General features: G+C 62.7%; 4 protein-coding genes across 11 annotated transcripts in view; 3 read left to right on the top strand and 1 right to left on the bottom strand.

The window, feature by feature from the left end:
* The window catches only part of SIK3 (SIK family kinase 3), a 69178-nt gene extending 67612 nt beyond the window's left edge, over positions 1-1566 (bottom strand). For all 4 annotated transcript variants that reach the window (XM_050983451.1, XM_050983453.1, XM_050983452.1 and 1 more), the window contains exon 1: positions 1425-1566. The gene's annotated coding sequence lies outside the window, so the exon portion shown is untranslated. The remainder of the gene's footprint in view (positions 1-1424) is intronic.
* Positions 1051-9133, top strand: PAFAH1B2 (platelet activating factor acetylhydrolase 1b catalytic subunit 2). 2 transcript variants are annotated; one of them, XM_050983456.1, is made up of 6 exons: positions 1051-1167; positions 3587-3674; positions 4161-4250; positions 5040-5156; positions 5400-5522; positions 6083-9133. In XM_050983456.1, the coding sequence occupies exons 2-6, from the start codon at positions 3594-3596 to the stop codon at positions 6359-6361; spliced, it is 690 nt and encodes a 229-aa protein (XP_050839413.1). In that variant the 5' UTR covers positions 1051-1167; positions 3587-3593; the 3' UTR covers positions 6362-9133. The 2 variants fall into 2 exon arrangements, with proteins under 2 accessions (XP_050839413.1, XP_050839412.1); XM_050983455.1 differs by lacking the exon at positions 1051-1167 and adding an exon at positions 2380-2547.
* Positions 9134-10907: 1774 nt separating this feature from the next.
* On the top strand, positions 10908-17788 carry SIDT2 (SID1 transmembrane family member 2). Of its 4 annotated transcripts, none has more exons than XM_050983616.1 (27): positions 10908-11353; positions 11533-11654; positions 11779-11940; positions 12049-12094; positions 12189-12290; positions 12368-12451; positions 12607-12718; positions 12808-12873; positions 12983-13076; positions 13204-13259; positions 13651-13722; positions 13805-13879; positions 14071-14133; positions 14466-14587; positions 14658-14731; positions 14824-14890; positions 15021-15094; positions 15213-15336; positions 15435-15552; positions 15625-15761; positions 15838-15946; positions 16030-16106; positions 16209-16255; positions 16525-16630; positions 16739-16849; positions 16932-17045; positions 17128-17788. In XM_050983616.1, the coding sequence occupies exons 1-27, from the start codon at positions 11147-11149 to the stop codon at positions 17188-17190; spliced, it is 2604 nt and encodes an 867-aa protein (XP_050839573.1). In that variant the 5' UTR covers positions 10908-11146; the 3' UTR covers positions 17191-17788. The 4 variants fall into 4 exon arrangements, with proteins under 4 accessions (XP_050839573.1, XP_050839572.1, XP_050839575.1 ...); XM_050983615.1 differs by having other exon boundaries at positions 13201-13259; XM_050983618.1 differs by lacking the exon at positions 14071-14133.
* A 705-nt stretch (positions 17789-18493) lies between these two features.
* Positions 18494-21278, top strand: TAGLN (transgelin). Its single transcript, XM_050983658.1, has 5 exons — positions 18494-18635; positions 20099-20297; positions 20417-20594; positions 20676-20778; positions 20986-21278. Exons 2-5 carry the CDS (start codon positions 20118-20120, stop codon positions 21125-21127), a joined length of 603 nt encoding a protein of 200 aa, XP_050839615.1. The 5' UTR covers positions 18494-18635; positions 20099-20117; the 3' UTR covers positions 21128-21278.
* Positions 21279-21884: the final 606 nt, after the last annotated feature.

Below are 21884 nucleotides of genomic sequence, written 5' to 3'. Positions count from 1 at the left end.
GAACCCATCACCCTGTTACTCTCAGCAAGGTTCAGGTTCATCATGGGGAGAACAACAGCACAGAGCACCTCAAGTGCAGGTTTAATTGTGGCATCAAGCACTTGCAGGCACAAAATAGCCGTCAGGGCAGGCAAATGCAGCCCAGCTCTGCAAAGAACTGTCCAGGAGGTGTTATAACTGATGTTTAAATAGCCCCTGAAATTAATTTCACTTTATTATCCGGGCAAAGAGCCAGAGCTCCAACAAACCAAGGCGATGGCGGATTTCTCCTCCTGTTTCAAAACAAGGCTGCTCCTGAAACTGACAGAGGGGCAACCCCAGAAAGTGACAAAGGCATAATCCCTGAAAGTGACAGAGGGGCAATCTCTGAAAGTGACAGAGGGACAACCCCTGAAATTGACAGAGGGACAACCCCTGAAACTGACAGAGGGGCAATCCCTGAAATTGACAGAGGGGCAATCCCTGAAAGTGACAGAGGGACAACCCCTGAAATTGACAGAGGGACAACCCCTGAAACTGACAGAGGGGCAACCCCTGAAATTGACAGAGGGGCAATCCCTGAAAGTGACAGAGGGGCAACCCCAGGAATTGACAGAGGGGCAACCCTGAAAGTGACAGAGGGGCAATCCCTGAAAGTGACAGAGGGGCAACCCCAGGAATTGACAGAGGAGCAATCCCTGAAAGTGACAGAGGGACAACCCCGGGAACTGACTGAGGGACAAGGCCAGCCAACACCATCCTCCCTCTGCAGCGCTTCCAAGGAGCTGCACGGAGCCAAGAGCAGGGCAGGCGCAGGGCTTTGGTTCAGGCCTGTCTGCTGCCTGCCCATGCCAGCCCCGCTCCTGCCGCAGCTCCGGGGACATCCCGGGCTGGCACTGCTGCATGCAGCACGACGAGCCGCGTCCGGGAGCTCGGTGTCACCGGCACCACCGGGAGCACAGCGGCGACAGTGCGGTTCCTCACGGATCTCCTGCCGTGCTCCAGGGCTCGCCCGTGCCGGGATCCACCCGGATCTCCTGCCGTGTTCCGGGGCTCACCTGGCAGCGCGGCCGCACCTGGATCCACCTGGATCCGCCGCTCCCTCGGGAGGCCCTTCCTTCCTTGCGCTGCTCCCTGCGCTTTCCCACGGCCCTGAGGGCTCGGCCACGATCGATTCCCACCGTCTCGGTAAGAAACGACCTGTCCCCCACCTGCCCTCCGTGTCCCCCCGGCTCGCCGGGAGCATCCCCGGGTACCGCGGGAGCATCCCCCCGCTCCACCTCCACGTTATCCTGGTGCCACGGGACCCGCGGGGACACCCGAGTCACCCGTGACAGCGGCCCCGCTCTCCGGCAGCGCCCGCTCGGGGCAGGGGGGGCTCGGGGCCGCTCCCCGCTCCCTCGCCGCTCACCGGGCCGGCGCCTAGACCCCCGCGGGGGACTCACCTTGGCGCGGGTCACCAGGTGCGTGGCGAGCTTCACCACGGCGAAGTTGCCCTTGCCGATGGTGCGCTCGATCTCGTAGTAGCCGATGCGGGCGGGCCCGGGGGGCCGCGGGGGCGGCGGGGCCGGGGAGAGCCGAGGGGCCGCGGGGGGAGCCCCCGCTCCGCCGCCTCCTCCCGCCGCAGCCGCCGCCGCCATCTTGTCGCGCGGAGCGAACCCCCCCGCGGGGCTGCGGCACCGCGTGAGCTCATCCGCGGGGGGGCGCCGGGGGGCGGGCGGCTGCCATGGCGACGGGGGCGGCGCTCTGACGCCACCGCTCGCGTCACGGCGCGCGGGCCGCGGCGGGCGCCCCCGCGCGGCGGGCAGCGGCGAGAGAGAAAGGCGCGCGCTGCGGGTTTGGGGAGAAACCCGCGGGAAATGGAAACGGAAACTTGCTCCGCGTGACGTCACGCCATCAGGGACAGCATCTCCCCCCCTCACATACACCTGGGTCACGCGTCATCTCGGGAGGAGAATGACGTCACGGAGAGGGGCTGCGGCGAGCTGTTTGTGCTGAGGTTTTGAGGAGAAACCAATGAGATACGGGAGATGAGTCTGACGTCACTCTCCAGTGGGGATAGCTGAATGATGTCATGGTGAGACCGCCCCATCTGGTGGCCCCCTGGGGCCAGGGAGCTGCTTCAGTTTTGAGGCAGAACCCACGGTAATTGGAAACTTGTTCTTGTGACAACATTCCTTGTAGGGCCATCGGGGACCCCCGCACATGCAGGTCACGTCTCATCTTAAGGACAAAATGACGTCAGGGGCATCAGGGGTAGAATTACGTCATGGCGAGGGGCGGGAGGTGCCGTGGTTTTAGGGTGAAACCCACGATAAACAGGAAAAGGATTCCTCGTGACATCACTCCATCACCCCCCCCCCGGGTAGCGCTTCGCCTCGGCGCAGCGTGACGTCAGGGGAGCGCTGCCGTGACGTCACGGCGGGAAGGCGGGAGTTCCGCGGGCGCGGGGCGGAAGCGGCGGCCGGGGCGCGCGCGGGGAAGCGGAAGCGGAAGCGGCGCAGGCGCGGGGCCGAGCGGAGGGGACGCGCCCGACATGGAATCGCGGGGGAAGGAGCCGCAGCCGCCGTGAGTGCGAGTGAACCGCGGGGCGGGGCGCGCCCGCCCGCCAGCACCGCCGGGGGCGCGGGGCAGCGGGAGGAGAAAGGGGAGGGGGCCGCGGGGGGAGCCCGCCCGGCCCGGCCCGGCCCGGCCCAGCCCAGCCCAGCCCAGCCCAGCCCAGCCCAGCTCGCCGCGGTGGGCTGCGAGCGGCGGCCGCGGGAAGCATCGCCCGCTGCTCTACCCGCTGTAGGTTCTCCGGGATGGGCAAGGATGATGAAGGGCTGGAGCATCTCTATGATGGGGAGATGGGCCTGGTCAGTCTGGAGAAAGGAATCCCATCGATCCGTACAGATATCTCCAGGGAGCGCCAGAGGATGCTTCCAGACTCTCTTTAGTGATGCCCAGCAGCAGGACAAGGAGCAGGGGCCATAAACTAAAATATAAATTCCACCTCAACGTGGGGAGGAACTTCTTTCCGTGGGGGGCGGCAGAGCACTGGAACAGCTGCCCAGGGAGATGGGGATCTCCCTCTCTGGACACTCCAAACTCACCCGGATGCATTCCTGTGTCACCTGCTCCAGCTGGCCCCGCCTTGGCAGGGGGGATGGACTGGACGATCTCCAGAGATCGTTCTGTAATGGTTCTGGGATCAATGGGATCAATCCCACCACACTGCGCTGCTCCCAGAGCCAGATTATCCACCTGGACTGTGCAGCTCAGCAGCTGTAAGCTGGATCCCTGGGTGCTAATAGGGATCTATCCTGGGAGTCTCAGCCGTTGTTGCTGAGCTATTAAAGCCCTCGTGGCTCAGGTGTGGGGCTGCAGAGCATCCTCGGAGCTGGGCTTTGTTCTCTGTGCTGGGGCATCCATCGGAGCCTGGCTCCAGGGGAATGTGTGCTGCGGAGTCACTCTGGCATGGAGCAGCATCCGTGTTGTTGTTCTCAGCCAGCTGCCAGCAGGCACAGGAGCAGGCAGGAGTTGTGTGCAGCAGATTCCAGCAGCCCTTTGCCAGCCTGGCTGCTGTGGGAGCTGCTGGAGCAGTGGCTGTGAACTGTTCTTCCCACAGGAACAGGATGGGCATGGGGGACTCCAACCCGGCAGCAGTCCCACACGCCGCCGAGGACATTCAGGGAGATGACAGGTGGATGTCACAGGTAAGGCTGGCAGGGGTATCCTCCCTACTGGGGGGGTGTTGGGCCAGGCCACGCTTGGGACCCTGAGGTCACGATAGCCTGGAGCTGGCAGCTGTCACAGCTGTGTGTCTTCCCATGATGGAGCAAAGAAAGAGAAGTTTGGAGTGTCTTTCTGATGAGGAGTGACTGCAAGAGCTGAGCTGGGTTAGTCCTGAGAAGACTGAGAGGGGATCCCATCAATCCACACAAAATCTCCAGAAGATAGGGCCTGACTCTGCTCAGTGACAGGACAAGGAGCAATGGCCATGAACTAAACCACACCAAGTTCCATTCAGCGGGGTTGTGGAGCTGGGAGCAGTGTCCAGCAGCTCAGGGGTTAATGCCAGCAAGGGTGCTGGAGGCCATGGCAGGGGGGAGCTGGCTGGGCAGCTGTCCCTGTCCTGCAGCAGGGGTGGGTGCCCAGGGGCAGTTGTCACCTGGAGCTCACCTTGTTGCTCTCTTTGGCAGCACAATCGGTTTGTCCTGGACTGCAAGGACAAGGAGCCCGACGTGCTCTTCGTGGGGGACTCCATGGTGCAGTTGCTACAGCAGTACGAGGTAGGGATGGAGGGAGGGAGGGGTGGGGTGGAGCAACTGGAGCATCCCTCTCTAACCCAGTGGCTGATCATGTGTAACACTGATGACTTCCACTGCTCCCGTTTTCACTGCTGTCTCCTGAGGCCCTCCTGCCCTGCTTCCTGAACTCCCCAGGGCCTGGACACTGCTTTACCTGGCTGCTTTTGCCTCCCTCTCTGAGGCCAGGACCGGCTGCCTGCATTTTGGCATGTGTGCACAGCCCCTCAGCTCTCAGATCCCAGCCTCCTGAGGGCCATCGAGTTCCCTGTGGCTGCACACACTTAGCCTGTAGAATTCAGGGTGCCAGGGGCATTGTTCCACTGGTTCCTCCCTAAAATTATTGAGGGAAAGAAGAGTTCTCTTCTGCCGTGGTGGCAGCTGAGCAGCTTTGTTCTGCAAGAGCTGCTTCCCTTTGTTCTAGTTTTGTTACCTGGGGATGAGAAGGATTTAATCAGGTCATAGACTCCTTCTTCAAAGGCCCTGTGCTTAGGGACACCACGGTCTGCAATAGATCAGCGCTCTGATGAGTGCAGCAAATCACTGCTCCAGAGATCTTTCCTTCCTTTGTGCCAGGTCTGAGAGCTTGAACCTCAGCAGCTCCATCTCTTCTGACTCCACATAAAACCTCGTTCTTGTCTAGGTGCCCTTTGTGGAGAGAGTTTTCAGAGCAGGGCTCGTGGCTGCCCTCAGTGACCTTGAGGACACCGTGTGGTGTCTCTGCCTCACGGGCAGGATGCTGCTCTGAAGCAGCACATTCGTTTCTGCTTGCAGATCTGGCGAGAGCTCTTCTCACCGCTCCATGCACTGAATTTTGGGATTGGTGGAGACACCACTGGCCATGTTCTATGGAGACTGAAGAACGGGGAACTGGAGAACATTAAACCCAAGGTACGAGCTGCAGAGCTAGTGAGGGTATCCAGGTGTGCAGTGAAGGTCACCTGCAGCTGCAGGCCTGGCACAAGTGCCTTCCCCGAGGGCAGTGGGCAGTGCCAGCCCCGGGGCTGAACTCTTAAGCCTGACTCTCCCTGCAGCCCTCTGGCCACAGATGATGTTTATGCAGGGATTTCAGGGTCATCAGCCCTGTTACCGCTTGGCTCTGGAAAAGCTGCAAACATTTTTCTCTCCTTGCAGGTCATTGTTGTTTGGGTTGGAACAAATAACCACGAAAACACAGCAGAAGAAGTCGCAGGGGGAATCGAGGCCATCGTGCGCCTGATAAACACCCAGCAGCCACAGGCCAAAGTGATTGTGCTGGTATGTCCCTGCTCCCTGGGCTGTGCCTCTGCCTTACTGGCAGTCCCTGGGTGGTGCTGGGAGGGCAGTCCCCTGATCTGCCCTCTGCTTGTGCCTCTCCTCACTGGCTTGGCTTTGCAGGAGCCCTCCCTTGGCCCTTCCAGAGCTGGGTGGACTCATTCCCAGTAACTATCCCACTTATTAATGTTGCTGAGGAAGTCCTGTGAGGGGAAAATAGGTGCCCAAATCCCAGTTGGCATTGGGAATCCTAGTTGGCTTCCTTGTCCTGAGGAAGCTGCTGCCTGTCTTGCTGAGGAGCTGAAAGTGTATGGAAAGAGCACAAGCTGATACATTTAAAAAATAAAAGAAAGCAGTTTCCCTGCCAGTCAGTGCTTGGAGCTCATCTGGCTCCTTCACTTGCATTTCACATTAGGCCTGAATGGACAAATTCCGATTCAAGGGATGATTTCCTCTTGTCACAGACATCCTAAATGTTGACAGGCAGCCCAAATTGGAAGGGAAAGCAGGGCTCCTGATGCCATCAGAGCATCAAAGCTCTTTTGTGCCTCCTCTCGTGCCAGGGCCTGCTACCTCGTGGAGAGAAGCCAAACCCGCTGCGGCAGAAGAACGCCAAGGTGAACCATCTGCTGAAAGCCTCGCTGCCCAAACTGCCCAACGTGCAGCTGCTGGACGTGGACGTGGGCTTCGTGCACTCGGATGGCACCATCTCCTACCACGACATGTTCGACTTCCTGCACCTGACAGGCGGGGGCTACGCCAAGGTCTGCAAGCCCCTCCACGAACTGATCATGCAGCTGCTGGAGGAGACCCCCGAGGAGAAACGAGCTGCCCTGGCCTGAGTCGCTGCTGTCAGCATGGAGAGCATCATCCAGCCCATCAGATCAGTTCTGTCACTGGCACTACAGAATCCTTCTTTCTTAAAGCACTTTCCATTGTAGAATGTTACCGGATGTCCGTACCTAGTGTTTTGAGGGGGAAGGCTCATGTTTAACTGGTCTTGTACATACGAGGGCCGGCTGGGTTGGTTTTATTGCAGGAGGAAATTAGCTGAAGAAGAGTTTTACTTTTAAACCATTCCTCATTTAAAACGAGAACAGGACTGTCACTCTGTGCCCCTCTCATGTCTTGTTGCCCCGTGCTTGTCCTAGACCCCCTGTAGCCTGTCCGACAGCCCGCTCCTGGCTCACCGTTCCTGGCTGCAGCCATCGTGCTCTGTGTATTTGCCTGGGAACAAGAATCACATTCCACTTGCAAAAGCCAGAACAGATGCATTTTTCCAAACTCGGTTCCACCTTTTAGGTGGTTTTGGATTTTTCTGTTTGGGTTTTTTTGTTTGTTTGTTTGTTGTTTGTTTTACTGAGGGGGGTTTAAATGACACGTGTTGCTTTCCCACTCCTTTCTGAAGCAGCCTGAAACTGGAATTCAGAAATTTAAAGAAGCAAACAGTTACCTGAACTTGTGTAACACTCCCCAGTGCTTGTCTTGTGCTCGTTTCCCCAGTCCTGCTAGCGGGGGCACCTTCCCTCCCACGCAGCTCTCCCGGGGGCACCTTCTCTTCCCTTCCCTCCCACGCAGCTCTTCTGGGAGTGCTCCCATTTGGGTGCTGCTGCTGGCCCCTGCTCCTGCTGCCCGTGATGTTGCTGGCTTTTAGCAGTTGCTCAGTGTAGGATTTTAATGATCCAGTAATTGGCAGTCACTTCCTCACTCCTCTGGAAGTGACAGACATCCCTCTGAGGTGCCCGGGCTCTTTGCAGTTCTTTTTCTGTTTTTTTATTAAGTATGACTGTTATATCCTTTTTTTTCCCTAAAGCAAACCCACATGAAGAGCCCCTGGCTGCGAGGCCTAAAACACTCTGAAGCTTTACAGATCCCAAGGTGTATATTTCCTTATCACTACTGGTTTACTTGTATAAACATTTTATTTGAGCAACTACAGCCTCTTAGAGTAAAAAGTGGAGTTAAGGTGTAGCTTCTTCTGCCTTGGACACTGCTCCTCACCTTGAGCAAGGGAGCCAGAGGGGCAGGTGCCCTCCTAAAAGGGCTGTGGCTCAGTGAGGTTTTGGTTTGGTTTGTAGTTCAGAGGGCTGGTTGTAGCAAAACAACTTTTCATTTCAAACTCAGAGCTTCTCTTCCAGAAAGATGTGTTTTGAACCTGAGAGGCAGAGTCCTAGATGAATTGATAACTTGCAAATAACCTATTTTAAACCAAATCTGTTCCTCCCTGCCTTACCTGCTGGAGCTGGAGCTCAGTGGTGCCACACTGGGTTTGTGCTTCCCACAGGATGCCAGGCAGGTAATCCTGGGAGGAACAGAGAGCTTCACTCCGTGCTCCAAGGGAGGGGTGTTCAGGTGTCAGGTGGCTTTGCTGAAGCCCATAGGTACTGTACATAGTCTGTCTGCCCTTTGCTGTAGCCAAGGGGCTGGTGTGTAACTCTGACCTAGCGTTGAGGAATCCCCTAACGTCCCACCTCATCCCCCTCCTCCTGTAGGTTTGATCATAGCAGGATTCCTGCCTGGATTGCATGCATAGTGTGTGTTTTGTTTCCAGTATATGTGATCTACACACAGATGAAGGAAAGGTGAAGCATTCCCCTGGCCAGGATCAGACACAGGGAGCTGCAGAGTGCCATGGGAGAGGAGGGACCACATCCTACCCCCGTGATCCAGACCAGGGGTGCTGCTCCCTGGCGCTCCACGGCCTTGCAGGGCAGTCTTTGAGGAAACACTGCTCATGTTTCCCATAAGCTGGAAATATTGGGGAAGGGCAAGTGGAAAATCAAATGTTAAAAGTACAGTGCAGTGGAGAGTTCCTGGGGAAGGGTTTATCCCAAACCCAGGCTCCTCAGGGAGCCGGGATAAAACCCATTCTTGCTCCCTGAGAGCTTTCCATCTCCAGGCTTGTGAGAAAAGGCCGTGTGCTAGTTTAATCTCTGCATCCCTGCTCCCTTCCCTCCCTGCTGCTGCTGCTGCATTGGCTGAAGAGATGCTAACCAGGAATGTACTCTGCAGTAAAGCTCTGACTGCTCAGCACCCTGTGCTTGCTGTGAGCCAGCCCTGTGGGCAGAGTGCCGAGTGGCCCAGGGAATTTGGCAGGCTCTGGTGTCACCAGGGAGGCTCTGCTGGCTCTGCTTAGGCTTGGCTTGCTGAGGTGCCATGCTCTGTGCTGGTTCCGTGCTCCTGGCTCTGCTTGTTGCTGCCTGGCAGGAAACTGCCCTGCTCACCTGAGAGGTGTGGTGGGCAAGAGGGGTTTTGCCTCCTGCTCACCCCCTGCTGAAATCCGAGTGCCTCCTGTGAAAACACTTCGGCTCCAGCTCTGGATGTCCCTCGGGATGGGGCTGGGCTGGAGTTGTGGCCTCCTCTGAGTGAGTGTGTCCAGTTTTGTGTTTATGCAGCAGAGAGGAAAACAAACAAAAGATGTGAAATGACAGAGTCTTGTGAGGTGCTGGGGGAGGGTGAGGCAGGAGTGGGGAGGCCCCCATACCTCCCCTCTGCCCACCCACTGCCCCAAGCCTTCCCCAGGACACAACCTTTGTGATTCTGCTTTGGCAAAAATGCATCGGCTGGTAGAAGTCACTGTTAGTGCATATTTCAATATAAATGTCAATGTTTCACCCACCGTGTCGCAGCCTGTGTGTGTGTGTGTGTGTGCCCAGCCGTCTCCTGCCCTGTCTCGGTCACTCCTGGAGCTCTACATGGGGCCGGGCAGGTGCTGCCAAAGCTCCCACTGCGGGTCCTCTCCGCCTCTGGGAGTTGTGCTCTGCCAGATCCTTGCTCCTCGTTTAATTCCTGCTTTCCCCCACTCTGTTTGGGGCTGTTTTTGTCTGTTTTTCCTCCTTTCCCCGTGGAGATCTGGGTGCTGCACCCAAACCTGTGAGCACGGTGCTGCAGGTGAAGGGGACTGGTTTATTTTGGCCCTCGACAGGACGTTGGCTTGTGTTGGATTCCTGAGAGATTGATCTAAAATGGCCCTGGAACAAACAGGGAATGCACATCCCCACGCAGTCCTGCTCACAGCCATCCTGCAAGAGGCGACTCGAGTTCCATCATGGCCTAGGAGTCAGCTGGAATTCTGCTTCTCTTCCCGCATGTCTGTCCCTGAGGTTGTCCCATCTGCCGCCAGCGCCACCACCTGCACCTGGAAACCATGGGCAGACTGTCCAAGCTGTGGGATCCTCAGGGACAGGAGGGCCCGGAGAAATAAAGTGCACAATAGCAGCAGTGCCTTGTCTCGTGGCGTTTGTCCCCTGGAGCAGAGCAGGAAGCTGGCAGCGGTCCCGGATGTCAGAGCCAACCGAGGAAGTGGCTCTGAGTGAGGTGACACGGGGATGAGCCCCTTCAGAGGGGGATTTTAAATCAAAACCCCCAGCTGCAGGCAAATAAAATGTGATAGAAAGGTCACAGAGCTGTTGGAGAGAGGCCTGGAAGCAGGAGGCTCAGCAACAGCTGGAATCGGGATATTTTGGGAGGCACACAAAAAATGCAGTGTGGCATCACTGCCACTTCCCTCAAGCATGGGAAAACTCCCAAGTTACTTTGAATTATTCCATCTCTGGTGGTGAAGGGTGCAACAAAGGAGAGAGACTGCAGGAACCCCAGTAGGAATCCAGAGAGCAGCAGGAGAAAGGGATGGGGCAGACCCAGCCCTTCCTCGACAGGATTCTTCCACGTCCTTATGGACTTTAGGGGCACGGAGGCCGGGCAAGGGGTTTGGGTGGGTGTCTGCAGTGCTGCATGGCACCTGGGCTTCCCCCTTGGGGCCCGCGCTCCATATGGGGTCTCCTATGGAGCAGGGGCTATACAGGACAAGGCTGCCCTACACCGTTCTATATGGGGCAGGACCTGCCCTACAGACCAGGGCTTTTTCTGTGGGGTTCCACATGATCCCATATGGAGCAGGGACTCCCCTTTGGAGCCGGGGTCCTTTATGGCCATGGGGCTCTCCTATACAGCAGGGCTGCCCCAATGTGGTCCCATAGGGAGCAGGGAGGGCTCTGTTATGGGGTTTTATATGGGACAGGGGCTGCCCTGTAGGACAGGGCATCCCCTGTGTGGTTCCCTACGGAGCCGGGCTTCCCCCGCGGGGTCGCGCACGGAGCTCGGTGCCCCGGGGCGGGGGTTCCCGGCCGGGCCGGTCCCTCTGGTTCGGCCCGGTCCCCCGGGTTCGGCCCGGTCTCCACGGCTCGGGTCGGTCCCTCGGGTTCGGCCCGGTCCCCCGGGCTCGGGCTGGTCCCTCGGGTTCGGCCCGGTCCCCCGGGTTCGGACCGGTCCGCACGGCTCGGGTCGGTCCCCCGGGTTCGGACCGGTCCCCCCGCCCCGCCCGCCGCGTCACTTCCCCGGCCGGGCACTCGGCGTGCGCCGGGGCTGACGTCACCGCCGGTCCGTGTTTACCGCGGTGCGGAACGGGAAGGGGAGAAGGGACCGGCACCGGAGCGGCTCCGCGCCCCGGCACAGCGCCCGCACCGCGCCCGGCACCGCTCCGGCCCGGCCATGGGGCAGCGCGCCCGGGCGCGCCCCGGCTGAGCGTCCCGTCCGTCCGTCCGTCCGTCCCGTCCCGACCCGACCCGTCCCTTCCGTCCCGTCTGTGCCGTCCCGCCCCGCGGACCTTGGCCGGGGATGCTGGCGGGATGTCGGGCGCCGGGGCGGCCGTGCTGGCCTGGGCGCTGCTGGCCGGGGCGCTGCTGCCCCCGCCGCCCGTCCGGCCCCAGCCCCTGCCCCACGGGGACCGCGAAGTGCACGAGAAGGAAGCGCAGTTCAACACCACCTACAGCGACTGGGTGCACGCCAACCTGCTCAACATCTACGCCTTCAACCACAGCGTCCGCAGGAATAGGGTGAGCCGGGGTGGTCGCCCCTGCCGCGTCCCCCGCGGGCTGACCGTGCCCAGGGCGGCTGCGGGGTGCGCCGGGCACGGCAGCCTCTGCCACGGCGGCCGAGCGAAGTCCAGCCTTCGATTCGAGCCGCTGCGGCCCGACCTGCCCGGCCAGCACCTCAGCTGCCCCTGTCCCTGCAGACCGAGGGCGTGCGGGTGTCGGTCAATGTCCTCTCGGACCAGAAGGACCAGCCCGTCCTCTTCGTGGTGAGGCAGAAGGAGGCGGTGGTCTCCTTCCAGGTGCCGCTCATCCTCCGGGGCCTGTGAGTACCAGGGGGCGGGCAGGGACTCCTCCTTCCCCACGCAGGAGTTGCCCAGGCTGGGATGCCCCACGCAGGGGTCCCTGGGAAGGGCTGCTGGGCACACACCTGGGCTCTCCCTGCCCAGGTACCAGCGGAAATACGCGTACCAGGAGGTGAGCCGCACACTCTGCCAGCCGCAGACCAAGGCCGAGGTGGAGACCCAGCACTTCTACGTGGATGTCTCCACACTCTCCCTCAACACCTCCTACCAGCTGCGGGTCACCCGCGTGGAGAACTTTGTGCTGCGGTGAGGGGAGCCCCGCGCCCTTGTCCCCTTCCCTGCCTGCTGCCTGGGGAGGCTGCAGGGGCTGTGGACCCCCCTCGCCACCCATCACCTCTCCCGTGCTCTCTGCAGGACCAATGAAAGGTTCAGCTTCAATGCCACGGCCGCCCAGCCGCAGGTGAGGGCAGCCAGCACGGCGTGGCACGGGAGGGGTCTGCCCCCAGGGTGGGAGCGTGGCCACCATGGCAGCAATGGGCCCTTTCTCCCCACAGTACTTCAAGTACGAGTTCCCCGAGGAAGTGGACTCAGTGATCGTGAAGGTGACCTCAGCCATGGCCTTCCCCTGCTCCGTCATCTCCATCCAGGACATCCTGGTAGGTCTGGGCAGTGCGTCTCCTCTCTGGCTGACCCGTGGTGCCCAGAGAGGCTGACGGCTCCTCTGCCCCCACAGTGCCCCGTGTACGACCTGGACAACAACGTGGCCTTCATCGGGATGTACCAGACCATGACGAAGAAGGCGGCCATCACAGTGCAGGTGGGCACTGGCTGAGCCGTGGGGCTGTGCCACAGGGCTGAGCTGTGCCCTGTCCCTGCCTGGTGCTGCCAGAGCCCACAGAGGATGTCTCTGGGATAACCTCTGGCATGCGAGACCCCCTGCCAGGCTCTGCTGACCCCTGTCTCTTGCTGCAGAAGAAGGATTTCCCCAGCCATAGCTTCTATGTGGTGGTGGTGGTGAAGACGGAGGACGAGGCGTGCGGGGGGGCTCTGCCCTACTACCCCCTGTCCAAGAATGCCTCTCCAGGTTTGCAGTGCAGCTGCCACCACAGGCTCTGTGTGGGGACAAGCTGGGGACAGGGCAGAGAGCTGAGCCCTGTCCCTGCCTTCTTCCAGATGAGCCTGTGGATCAGCACAACCGGCAGAAGACACTGGAAGTGATGGTGTCACCTGCCATCACCTGTGAGTCTGGGAGGGGCTGGGGGTGCTGGGGGTGCTGGGCTCTGTGGGGACCCATGGCAGGGCCCCCGAGGTGCCACCCCCACTGAGGGCCTGTCCTGGCTCTGCACAGCTGAGGCGTACGTGCGCAGTGTTCTCTTCTGCCTCGGCATCTTCCTCTCCTTCTACATCCTCACCCTGCTCATCGCCTGCTGGGAGAGCTGCCGGTGAGTGCCTGGCTGTCACTCCCCTCTGGGTGCTGAGCCCATGGGCACAGTCCTGCTGGGGCCCGGGGGCTGTGTCCCCTGGCCCCAGTAGTGGCACCAACGGGCTGACAGGCACTTCCCCCAGCAGGCAGCACAAGAGGAAAGGGCTCCTGGCAGCCATGGATTCGCCCAGCCTGGATACAGGTGAGGGCTGGAGGTAGCAGCATGGAGGGGTCTGCCTGGGGAATTCCTCATTGTTCTGCCCTCTTGAACCTGTGGCAAAGCCTCTGCCTCTGCAGGAGTATCCCCCTGAGTCCCTGGGGGTAAATCCCAGTGTCAGAGGGACAGGGAGGTCCCTGCTGTGGGGCTGGCAGGGCTGTGCTGGGGCTGTGCATCTCACCAGGTCTATCTCTTTCTTCTCATGGCTTTCCCGGGGACTCCCAGCATCGCTCCTGGGTAGGTGCCAGCTCTGTCCTTGGCTCTGAGCTCACTCTGTGCCAGGGCAGGGGTGGTGGGAGCTGCTTTGTGCCCAAAAGCCTTGCAGCCCTGGGACAGGGGTGTCACAGAGGGTGACAGGGACCCTCCTGTCCCACAGGTCACTCCCGCAGCATCCCCGACTCCTTCCTGAACCATGGCCCCTACGACAGCTACGGTTACGGCTCCTTCGGTGAGTGCCACACACTGTTCCCTGTCCCTCACCCCCCTGCCTGTGGGCTGTGCCCACCCTCTGCCTGACCTTGTCCTTGCAGGGAATGGCTCCTCCAGCAGCACCGAGGGCATCACAGACAGCCTGGGCTCAGCAGAAGTCTCCTACAGTTACGTGGGTGAGTTCTTGGGCTGCCGGTGTGGCTGCAGCCCTGCGGAGCCTCGTGCCCAGTGGCATCCTGGCTCTGTCCCCTCCATCTCTGGGAAGGGTCCTGGGGCTGCTGGCCCCTCTGTGCAGCCCCCAGTGGGGTTTCCATCTGTGACACACCTCAGGGAGCTCTGCTTCAGTAACTCTGGCTTTTCTTTGAAGGGCAGGAGCAGTTCAAGCGGCGCACGCCCTCCGCCCCGACGAGGCCACTGAGCATTCCCATGGGTAGATGCTGGTACCGGGCAGGGTTGGGCCAATCAGGGCGAAATCTGCCCAGCCCCAGGCTGTGCCCAGGGCACAGAACCCCGCTCCCCTCCCTCAGAGCAAGGACAGCACCTGAGGGGCTGCAGAGCAGGACATTGTCCCCTGGCCCTCGCGTTCCGTGGCGTGGCCACACCTGTCCCCAGGGCAGGACTGTAGGGAGCTGAAACCTGTCCCCGGTGTGAGTTGGCAGGGAGGCAGCCCAGTGGTTAATTGGGGCTGATTGGGGTTCTGAGGGGTGGGCACGGAGGCGGGCTGGCCCAGGGTCTCTGCTGATGGCCCCGGCCCGGCCGCAGGGGAGCGGTCACTGGAGAACGTGGCCAGCCGGCCACGCCTGGACTCGCTCAGCTCCGTGGAGGAGGATGACTACGACACACTGGCCGACATCGACTATGACAAGAATGTCATCCGCACCAAGGTGGGTGTCCCCCCCAGCCCCAGCGTGTTCCCACTGGCCAGGCAGGCCCCTGACCCCCCTCTCCTTCCAGCAATACCTGTGTGTGGCCGACCTGGCGCGCAAGGACAAGCGGGTGCTGCGGAAGAAGTACCAGATTTATTTCTGGTGAGTGGGAGGCAGTGGGGACGGGGGCACCCAGCAGTGTCCCAGTCTGGGGTGCACAGCAGGGACCCCCTGACAGCCCCACCCTCTCCCAGGAACATCGCCACCATCGCTGTCTTCTACGCCCTCCCCGTCATCCAGCTCGTCATCACCTACCAGACGGTGAGTGTGGCAGGGCAGCAGTGAGGGGCTTCTGGGAGCTCTGGGGGCTGCAGTCCCAAACCGTGCTCCCCAGCATGGTGGGGACATCCCTGGGAGCCCGCTGTGTCCCTCACCCTGCTCGTGCCCACAGGTGGTGAATGTCACTGGCAACCAGGACATCTGCTACTACAACTTCTTGTGCGCCCACCCGCTGGGGAACCTCAGGTGGGCTGGGGGCCGGTGGAGGCTGGTTGGGGGTCCCCTGTGCCCAGGGCTGGGCTGCAGCAGGACCCCGGGGAGGGAGGGGGTTCACGGCACCCACACTGGGACTGGCCCCTTGCAGCGCCTTCAACAACATCCTCAGCAACCTGGGCTACGTGCTGCTGGGTCTGCTCTTCCTGCTGATCATCCTGCAGCGCGAGATCAACTACAACCGCGCGCTGCTGCGCAACGATGCCCACGCCCTGGTGAGGGACAGGGCTGCCTGGGGGGCTCCAGCTGCCTGGTGGGGCTCAGCCTCCTGGGACCCCCCACTTCCCCTCCCTCCCTCTCCTCTGCCCCACAGGAGTGTGGCATCCCCAAGCACTTTGGGCTCTTCTACGCCATGGGCACTGCCCTCATGATGGAGGGGCTGCTCAGTGCCTGCTACCACGTCTGCCCCAACTACACCAACTTCCAGTTCGGTGAGTGCCCCCCCAGTCCCCCCCACCCACAGCAGGGCCACCCACACCCCTCTCACTGCTGTGCCCCCCCAGACACCTCCTTCATGTACATGATCGCGGGGCTCTGCATGCTGAAGCTCTACCAGAAGCGTCACCCGGACATCAACGCCAGCGCCTACAGCGCCTACGCCTGCCTGGCCCTCGTCATCTTCTTCTCCGTGGTGGGCGTGGTGAGTGCAGTGGGCACTGAGGGAGGGGGGCTGGCTGCCCCCAGGGCTCACTGCCCGCCCCCTGCTCGCCCTGCAGGTCTTTGGGAAGGGGAACACGGCCTTCTGGATCATCTTCTCCGTCATCCACATCGTGGCCACGCTGCTGCTGAGCACCCAGCTGTACTACATGGGGCGCTGGAAGCTGGGTGAGGGGGGGCACTGGGAGCAAGGTGGGAGGGGACAGTGTGGTGGCCCCCTGTGTCACCTGTCACCTCCCCTCTCCCCGCAGACTCGGGCATCCTGCGCAGGATCCTGCACGTGCTGTACACGGACTGCGTGCGGCAGTGCAGCGGGCCCATGTACGTGGTGAGTGCTGGCACCGAGGCCCCCGGCTCTGTGGAGACCCTCCCTGGCAGCCCCCCCAGAGCTGCTCCCTGCTGCCCCTCACAGCCCCCTCCTCTTCTGCAGGACCGAATGGTGCTCCTGGTCATGGGGAACATCATCAACTGGTCACTGTGAGTGCAGAGCTGGGCACGTGCCAGATCCCGCCGTGCTTTTCCCCATCCCTGCTGTCACCCCCTCACCAGTCCAGGCCAGTCCTGGGCCAAGGACTGGCAGCTCATGGCAGCTGTGAGCCCAGCATGACGGGTCCCCCTGCAGCTGTGGCACCCCGGGGTCCTCACATGCTGCCTGATTTCCTGGGGGCTGCAGACATGCTTTGGGGACGGTGGGCATGGCAGGGGGACCCCCAGGCTGACCCCACTGCCTGTCCCTGCCTCCCCAGCGCTGCCTACGGCCTCATTGTCCGCCCCAATGATTTTGCTTCCTACCTGCTGGCCATCGGCATCTGCAACCTCCTCCTCTACTTCGCCTTCTACATTATCATGAAGGTGGGAGTTGAGCCCTCGGCCCCCAGCAGGCAGGGCAGGGCAGGGCAGGACAGGGGCGGGCACTGCTGCCAGCCCCTGCCCACATGGTGACCCCGGCCTCTCCCGCAGCTCCGCAGTGGCGAGCGCATCAAGCTCATCCCCCTGCTCTGCATCATCAGCACCTCCGTGGTCTGGGGCTTCGCCCTCTTCTTCTTCTTCCAGGGGCTCAGCACCTGGCAGGTGAGCAGGAGGGTGGCATAGGCAGCAGGGCGGGCAGGGTGGCCATGGGCGGGCACAGTGACGCTGGCCCTGTGCCCGGCAGAAAACACCAGCTGAATCCCGGGAGCACAACCGTGACTGCATCCTGCTCGACTTCTTTGACGACCACGACATCTGGCATTTCCTCTCCTCCATCGCCATGTTCGGCTCCTTCCTGGTAGGTGCCGGTTCCACTGGCACGGCAGCCACTGTCCCCAGGTCCCCAGTGTCCTGCTCCCCTCACTGCCCTCGCCCCACAGGTGCTGCTGACACTGGACGATGACCTGGACTGTGTCCAGCGGGACAAGATCTACGTCTTCTAAGAGCCTGCAGCCACCCGCTGCCCTGGGACTGTGCCAAATGCCCGGCTGCAGCCTCCGGGAGGGGCACCCACCCCTGGGGAGGGATGTCTGTGCTGCAGGTTCTGCCAGCCACTCTGTCTCCCTCCCCACATAGCCCTGGGGTCCTGGTTTGCCTCCTCTCCGTCAGCCGGGTTCCTCCAGGCACTTTGTGCCCATCCCTGGGCCTGTCACAGCCAAAAATGGGGCTGGGGGGCCACCAGAGCATCCGTCCTCTGTGGCAAGTGACACTGGAAAAGGTGCTGCTGCTGCTGCTGCTCCGTGTCCGCGTGCCCGTGGGCACAGAGGGGGGATTGGGGCGAGCTCCGTGCCAGCAGCCCCATGGCCCCCCGAGCACGTGGGTGTGGGTCTCTCTTCAGTGCCTGAGTCAAGTGGGTGTGGGAGGGGGGTGCGTGGGGCCAGCACGGTAGTGGCAGTGGCCGGAGAGGCCCCACTCGTGTCTCCTCCAGGAGTGTGCCAGGAGGGGTGGCCACAGTGGGCCCCCGCCGCTCCCCCCGAGGTGCCGCGCTCCCCGCGCCGGGATCTGCTGGGAAGGGACTCGCATTAAAGTGTCTGCACTTTGCCCGTGCCTCTGCTGCCTGCCAGGGGTCCCTTCTCCCCACGGGATTTTGGGAGGGGGGAGATGCTGCAGGGGCTGGGAAATGCTGCCCTGGAGAGTGCATGTGGGGAGGGTGGGGGTGGCCTGTGGGTCACGGGGACACTGGCAGCCCCACAGGTGGGTAAGGGATGCCCGAGGGGGGTCCCACTTCGTGGGCAGCAAAGTTCCCTGCGGGCTGCGGCATCCTCGCAGCGCGCTGCCAGTTTCCAGGGCTGCTGCGTGCCGCGCTGTGCCCTGACCGGCTCCAGCTGGTGCCCACGGGGCAGGGGGAATCCCGGGATCTGCGGGCTGCCCAGGCGCGGTGCCCGCGGGATGCCGCAGCCTCGCTGCCGGTCCCGGCAGCCCCGGGCGGACCCCGTGGGTGTCACCCGTGCCCCCGCAGCATCCCCGCGGGGGGACCCTGCGCGGCCGGCCCGGCTCCCGGCGGTGAGCGCACGGGAAAACCAGCCATGAAGTCAGAGCAGGAGCCCTCGGCGCTGCCGCCTGGCTATAAAAGGATTTACTCCATCAGCCCCCGGCCCGGTTCCGCCCTGGCCCCGGCCCCGCTGGGGCGGAGGTACGCGGGGAATGCTCCAGCACGGGCTTTCGTCGCTGTTTTTCGGAGTCTTTCCCCAAATATGGTGCCTGGGATGGAGTCATGGAGCGCTGCGGGGCCGGGCGCCCCGGGAGGGAGGGTTTGGGGGGGGCCGGGCTCCGCGCCCCGCTGACATCACCGTCCCGCCGCCCGCCTTTTAGCGCACGGTCGGGGTCCCCGCGGGGCAGTGCGCTGGTCCCTCGCCGAGCATCGCCCTCGCTCCGTCCACAGCCGCTTGTAAGTCCTGCCGCGGGGGAGGGGGGCGGCGGGGAGGGTCCCCGGGATGGGAACTCCGGCCCCGGCACGAGGGTGCTGCTCCCCGGGATGGGGACCCTGTAGCCGGGGTAGCGAAGCCGCTCCCGGGACTGAGATCTGCTGCTCCCCGGATGCCGCGGATTCTGCTCCTCCGGGTGGATGCGGCCCCCCGGGATGGGGATGATGCTCCCTGGAGGAGGGTCGGGCTCCCCTGCTCGGGCTGGGGTCACTGCTGGGGTTCTGTCCTGCTGCTCCCCTCAGGACCGCGTTCTCGGCGGGGCTCCGCAGCCGCGGGTCCCCGAGGCAGCCGGAGGGGCCGTGCGGGGCTCAGGGCAGCGATGGAGGGGCAACTCCAGCCCCTAGTGCCCGTGTCTGCCCGGTGCTCGGCGGGGACGGGAGATGGGCACAGGGCTGGCGGGCTAGGGGACAGGCAATGCCATGTGGCCGAGGGAGCCGTGGGTGACCCCTCTGTGCCAGGTCGGGCCAGGACACGGAGCGGGATTGGCTGGGGCAGCTGCAGCATCACGGGACGTGCCCGTGATGGCGTCTGGGCACAGGCTGCCCGTAGGGCTCGTGGGGTATCACCACATTAACCACGGGGCTAGGGGGGCACCCCTGCATTGCTGGCAGCTCACTGGGGTCGGTGTCCTCTCTCTTGCTGAGCTGTGCCGGGTCTCAGCCCAGCCCGCAGGATCCGGGGTATCCCGCGGTCAGGAGGAGCCCACTGGAGGCCGGGTGTGGCTGTGGGACATCACACTGCTCCTGGAGGCACCCGGAGGCTTCCTGCCAAACAAGGAGCCCGGCAGGGAGGAGCGATGCCAGCCTCACCAAAGGCTTGGCTGCCACTCCCAGAGCCTCTCCTTGCTGGCATCTTCCCTGGCATCCTCCTTGGCACCCTCGGGTCCTGCCTGCAGCCGGCTACCTGCCATCACTGCCCGCAGCATGTCCTTACAAGGGCACGGGCACGGCTCCCGCTGCTCCCGCCTCACCCACGCTCCTCCCTGGCTCCCGGACCTGCTGTGCCAAGGCCAACCCATGGCCACCCTGCTGTGCCATGGCCACCCTGCTGTGCCACAGCCACCCTGCTGTGCCACAGCCAGCCAGCCTTGACGTGGTCACCCTGCCCCCTGGATCCTGGCATGGGTCACACCAGGGACATCCATGCCAACCAAGAGCTGGCAAGGAACAGGGATGAGGCTGCTCCTGTGCACTGTCTGAGCTGGGGATGAGGCATCTCTGCCCGGACACTCACCGTCTGTCGGGGCAGATTTTGGAGGTCATGGTTCCTCCAAACACACCTGGATGGAGCTGAAGGGAGAGGGAACACTTGGAAGGGCTTGTCCCCACTGCAGCAGAGTGGCAGGCGAATGACACCATGGTGTCCGTGGGGTCCCTGGATAGGAGACAGCATCTCCACAGCCTGACTGTCCCCGTTGTGCCACCAGGTCTCCCACCACAGCAGCCATGGCAAACAAAGGGCCAGCCTATGGCATGAGCAGGGATGTGCAGTCCAAGATCGAGAAGAAGTACGATGACGAGCTGGAGGACCGGCTGGTGGAGTGGATCGTGGCGCAGTGCGGGGCTGCCGTGGGACGCCCCGAGCGGGGCCGCCTGGGCTTCCAGGTCTGGCTGAAGAACGGCATCGTAAGTGGGGCCGGGGCTGGGCGGTCATGGGGAGCTCTGAGGGCAGCACAGGGAGCTCCGAGGGCAGCACAGGGAGCTCCGAGGGCAGTGCAGCAAGCCCAGGCTCCCCTCTGTGGCAGGTGCTCAGCAGACTGGTGAACAGCCTCTACCCCGACGGCTCCAAGCCCGTCAAGATCCCCGACGCGCCGCCCACCATGGTCTTCAAGCAGATGGAACAGATTGCCCAGTTCCTGAAGGCGGCCGAGGACTACGGTGTGGTCAAGACAGACATCTTCCAGACCGTGGACCTGTTTGAAGGTGTGGGAGGGGGGCAGGAGGGGTTGGGGGTCCCAGGGTCGCTGTGCTGTGCCTGTCCTCACGCCCTCTCTCCTTGGGCAGCCAAGGACATGGCGGCGGTGCAGAGGACGCTGATGGCCCTGGGGAGCCTGGCAGTCACCAAGAACGACGGGAACTACCACGGGGACCCCAACTGGTTCATGAAGTAAGTGGGGGAGCGCCGAGCTGGGCACGGGGACTTGTCCTGCGCCTGCTCAGAGCTGGCTCTTTGCTGTGCCTGGAAGCACATGGAATTGGGATGCCAGACTTTCGGCTGGGGAGGGAGGGTGGCTGGGACATTCCTGGGGATCGGGGGTGGCTCCCGGGCAGCCGGGGGTGCGAGTGCCCCACGGCCTCTCCCTGTGCCCCGCAGGAAAGCTCAGGAGCACAAACGGGAGTTCACCGAGAGCCAGCTGAAGGAGGGCAAGAACATCATCGGGCTACAGATGGGCAGCAACAAGGGAGCGTCACAGGCGGGCATGAGCTACGGCCGGCCCCGGCAGATCATCAGCTAGGCACTGCCGCGCCGCCCCCAGCCCTCCCCAGCCGGGACCTCCGTCTCCGCTCCCCCCGGCCCAGCGCCGCCGCCCATCCATTGGTATTTATTGAGGAGCATCCGCCCGCCAGCCCCATCGCCCCGCCAGCGGCCGCACGCTGCCCGCCGCAGCCCCCGCCCCAGGGCCGCAGCCCCCAGCGCCGTGCCCCGGGCAGCCCCTGCCCCCGGCAGACCCCCGGCCTCGCACCCCCGCCGCCAGCCGGCCCTGCCCTCGCCGGTACCCTCGGGCGGGACGGGCCCGCGCCCCGGCCCCCGGGGCCGCCGCCCCGCCCGCCGCCCGCACCAGCCCCGCGCCACCGCCGCAGAGATCCCTGCAACGGGGAGAAGAGAGAATTGGCCTCTGTTTTGTACTTCGTTTTTGTCAAAATTAAAAGGTTATATTCATCTAGCGTGGCCTGACGAGGTTTCCTGCTGCCCGCCCTGCTGCGGCTGGCCGATGGCACCTGGAGAGACAAAGTCCCGTCCCCTAAAAGGGAGCTGCTCCTTCTGCCACCTCCAAAGCTGGGAAAGCCAAAGCTGGAGCTTGGATTTTCCCTGCCTGGCTTGGAAAACTCTGCCCTCTCCCTGCTGAACCATGAGAGCCGCTCTTATCCTTGCTCCTTCCAACGCTCTGGCCCAGTCCTTGGCTCCCCCTGCCCGAGCAGCCCCTTTTATCCCAGGGCACAGAGGGCTCACAGCCCCCCAGAGGCAGCACCCCAGCACTGGGTCCCCCCCGG

The sequence above is a fragment of the Serinus canaria genome, chromosome 24, assembly GCF_022539315.1.
Source record: "Serinus canaria isolate serCan28SL12 chromosome 24, serCan2020, whole genome shotgun sequence".
NCBI lineage: Eukaryota > Metazoa > Chordata > Aves > Passeriformes > Fringillidae > Serinus > Serinus canaria.
Note: the sequence above shows the minus strand (reverse complement) of the source record. Positions and strands in the feature narration are given on the sequence as shown.

What these genes read in the sequence shown, in the direction of transcription:
- PAFAH1B2 (XM_050983455.1), top strand. Translation starts at nt 2,516, where the DNA reads ATGGAATCGCGGGGGAAGGAGCCGCAGCCGCC. An exon ending in AGTTGCTACAGCAGTACGAG is followed by an intron (nt 4,251 to 5,039) that starts GTAGGGATGGAG and finishes TTCTGCTTGCAG; the next exon opens with ATCTGGCGAGAGCTCTTCTC. An exon ending in AGGCCAAAGTGATTGTGCTG is followed by an intron (nt 5,523 to 6,082) that starts GTATGTCCCTGC and finishes CTCTCGTGCCAG; the next exon opens with GGCCTGCTACCTCGTGGAGA.
- SIDT2 (XM_050983615.1), top strand. Translation starts at nt 11,147, where the DNA reads ATGTCGGGCGCCGGGGCGGCCGTGCTGGCCTGGGCGCTGCTGGCCGGG. An exon ending in CCGCTCATCCTCCGGGGCCT is followed by an intron (nt 11,655 to 11,778) that starts GTGAGTACCAGG and finishes CTCCCTGCCCAG; the next exon opens with GTACCAGCGGAAATACGCGT. An exon ending in CCATGTTCGGCTCCTTCCTG is followed by an intron (nt 17,046 to 17,127) that starts GTAGGTGCCGGT and finishes CTCGCCCCACAG; the next exon opens with GTGCTGCTGACACTGGACGA.
- TAGLN (XM_050983658.1), top strand. Translation starts at nt 20,118, where the DNA reads ATGGCAAACAAAGGGCCAGCCTATGGCATGAGCAGGGATGTGCAGTCC. An exon ending in TCTGGCTGAAGAACGGCATC is followed by an intron (nt 20,298 to 20,416) that starts GTAAGTGGGGCC and finishes CCTCTGTGGCAG; the next exon opens with GTGCTCAGCAGACTGGTGAA. An exon ending in GACCCCAACTGGTTCATGAA is followed by an intron (nt 20,779 to 20,985) that starts GTAAGTGGGGGA and finishes TGTGCCCCGCAG; the next exon opens with GAAAGCTCAGGAGCACAAAC.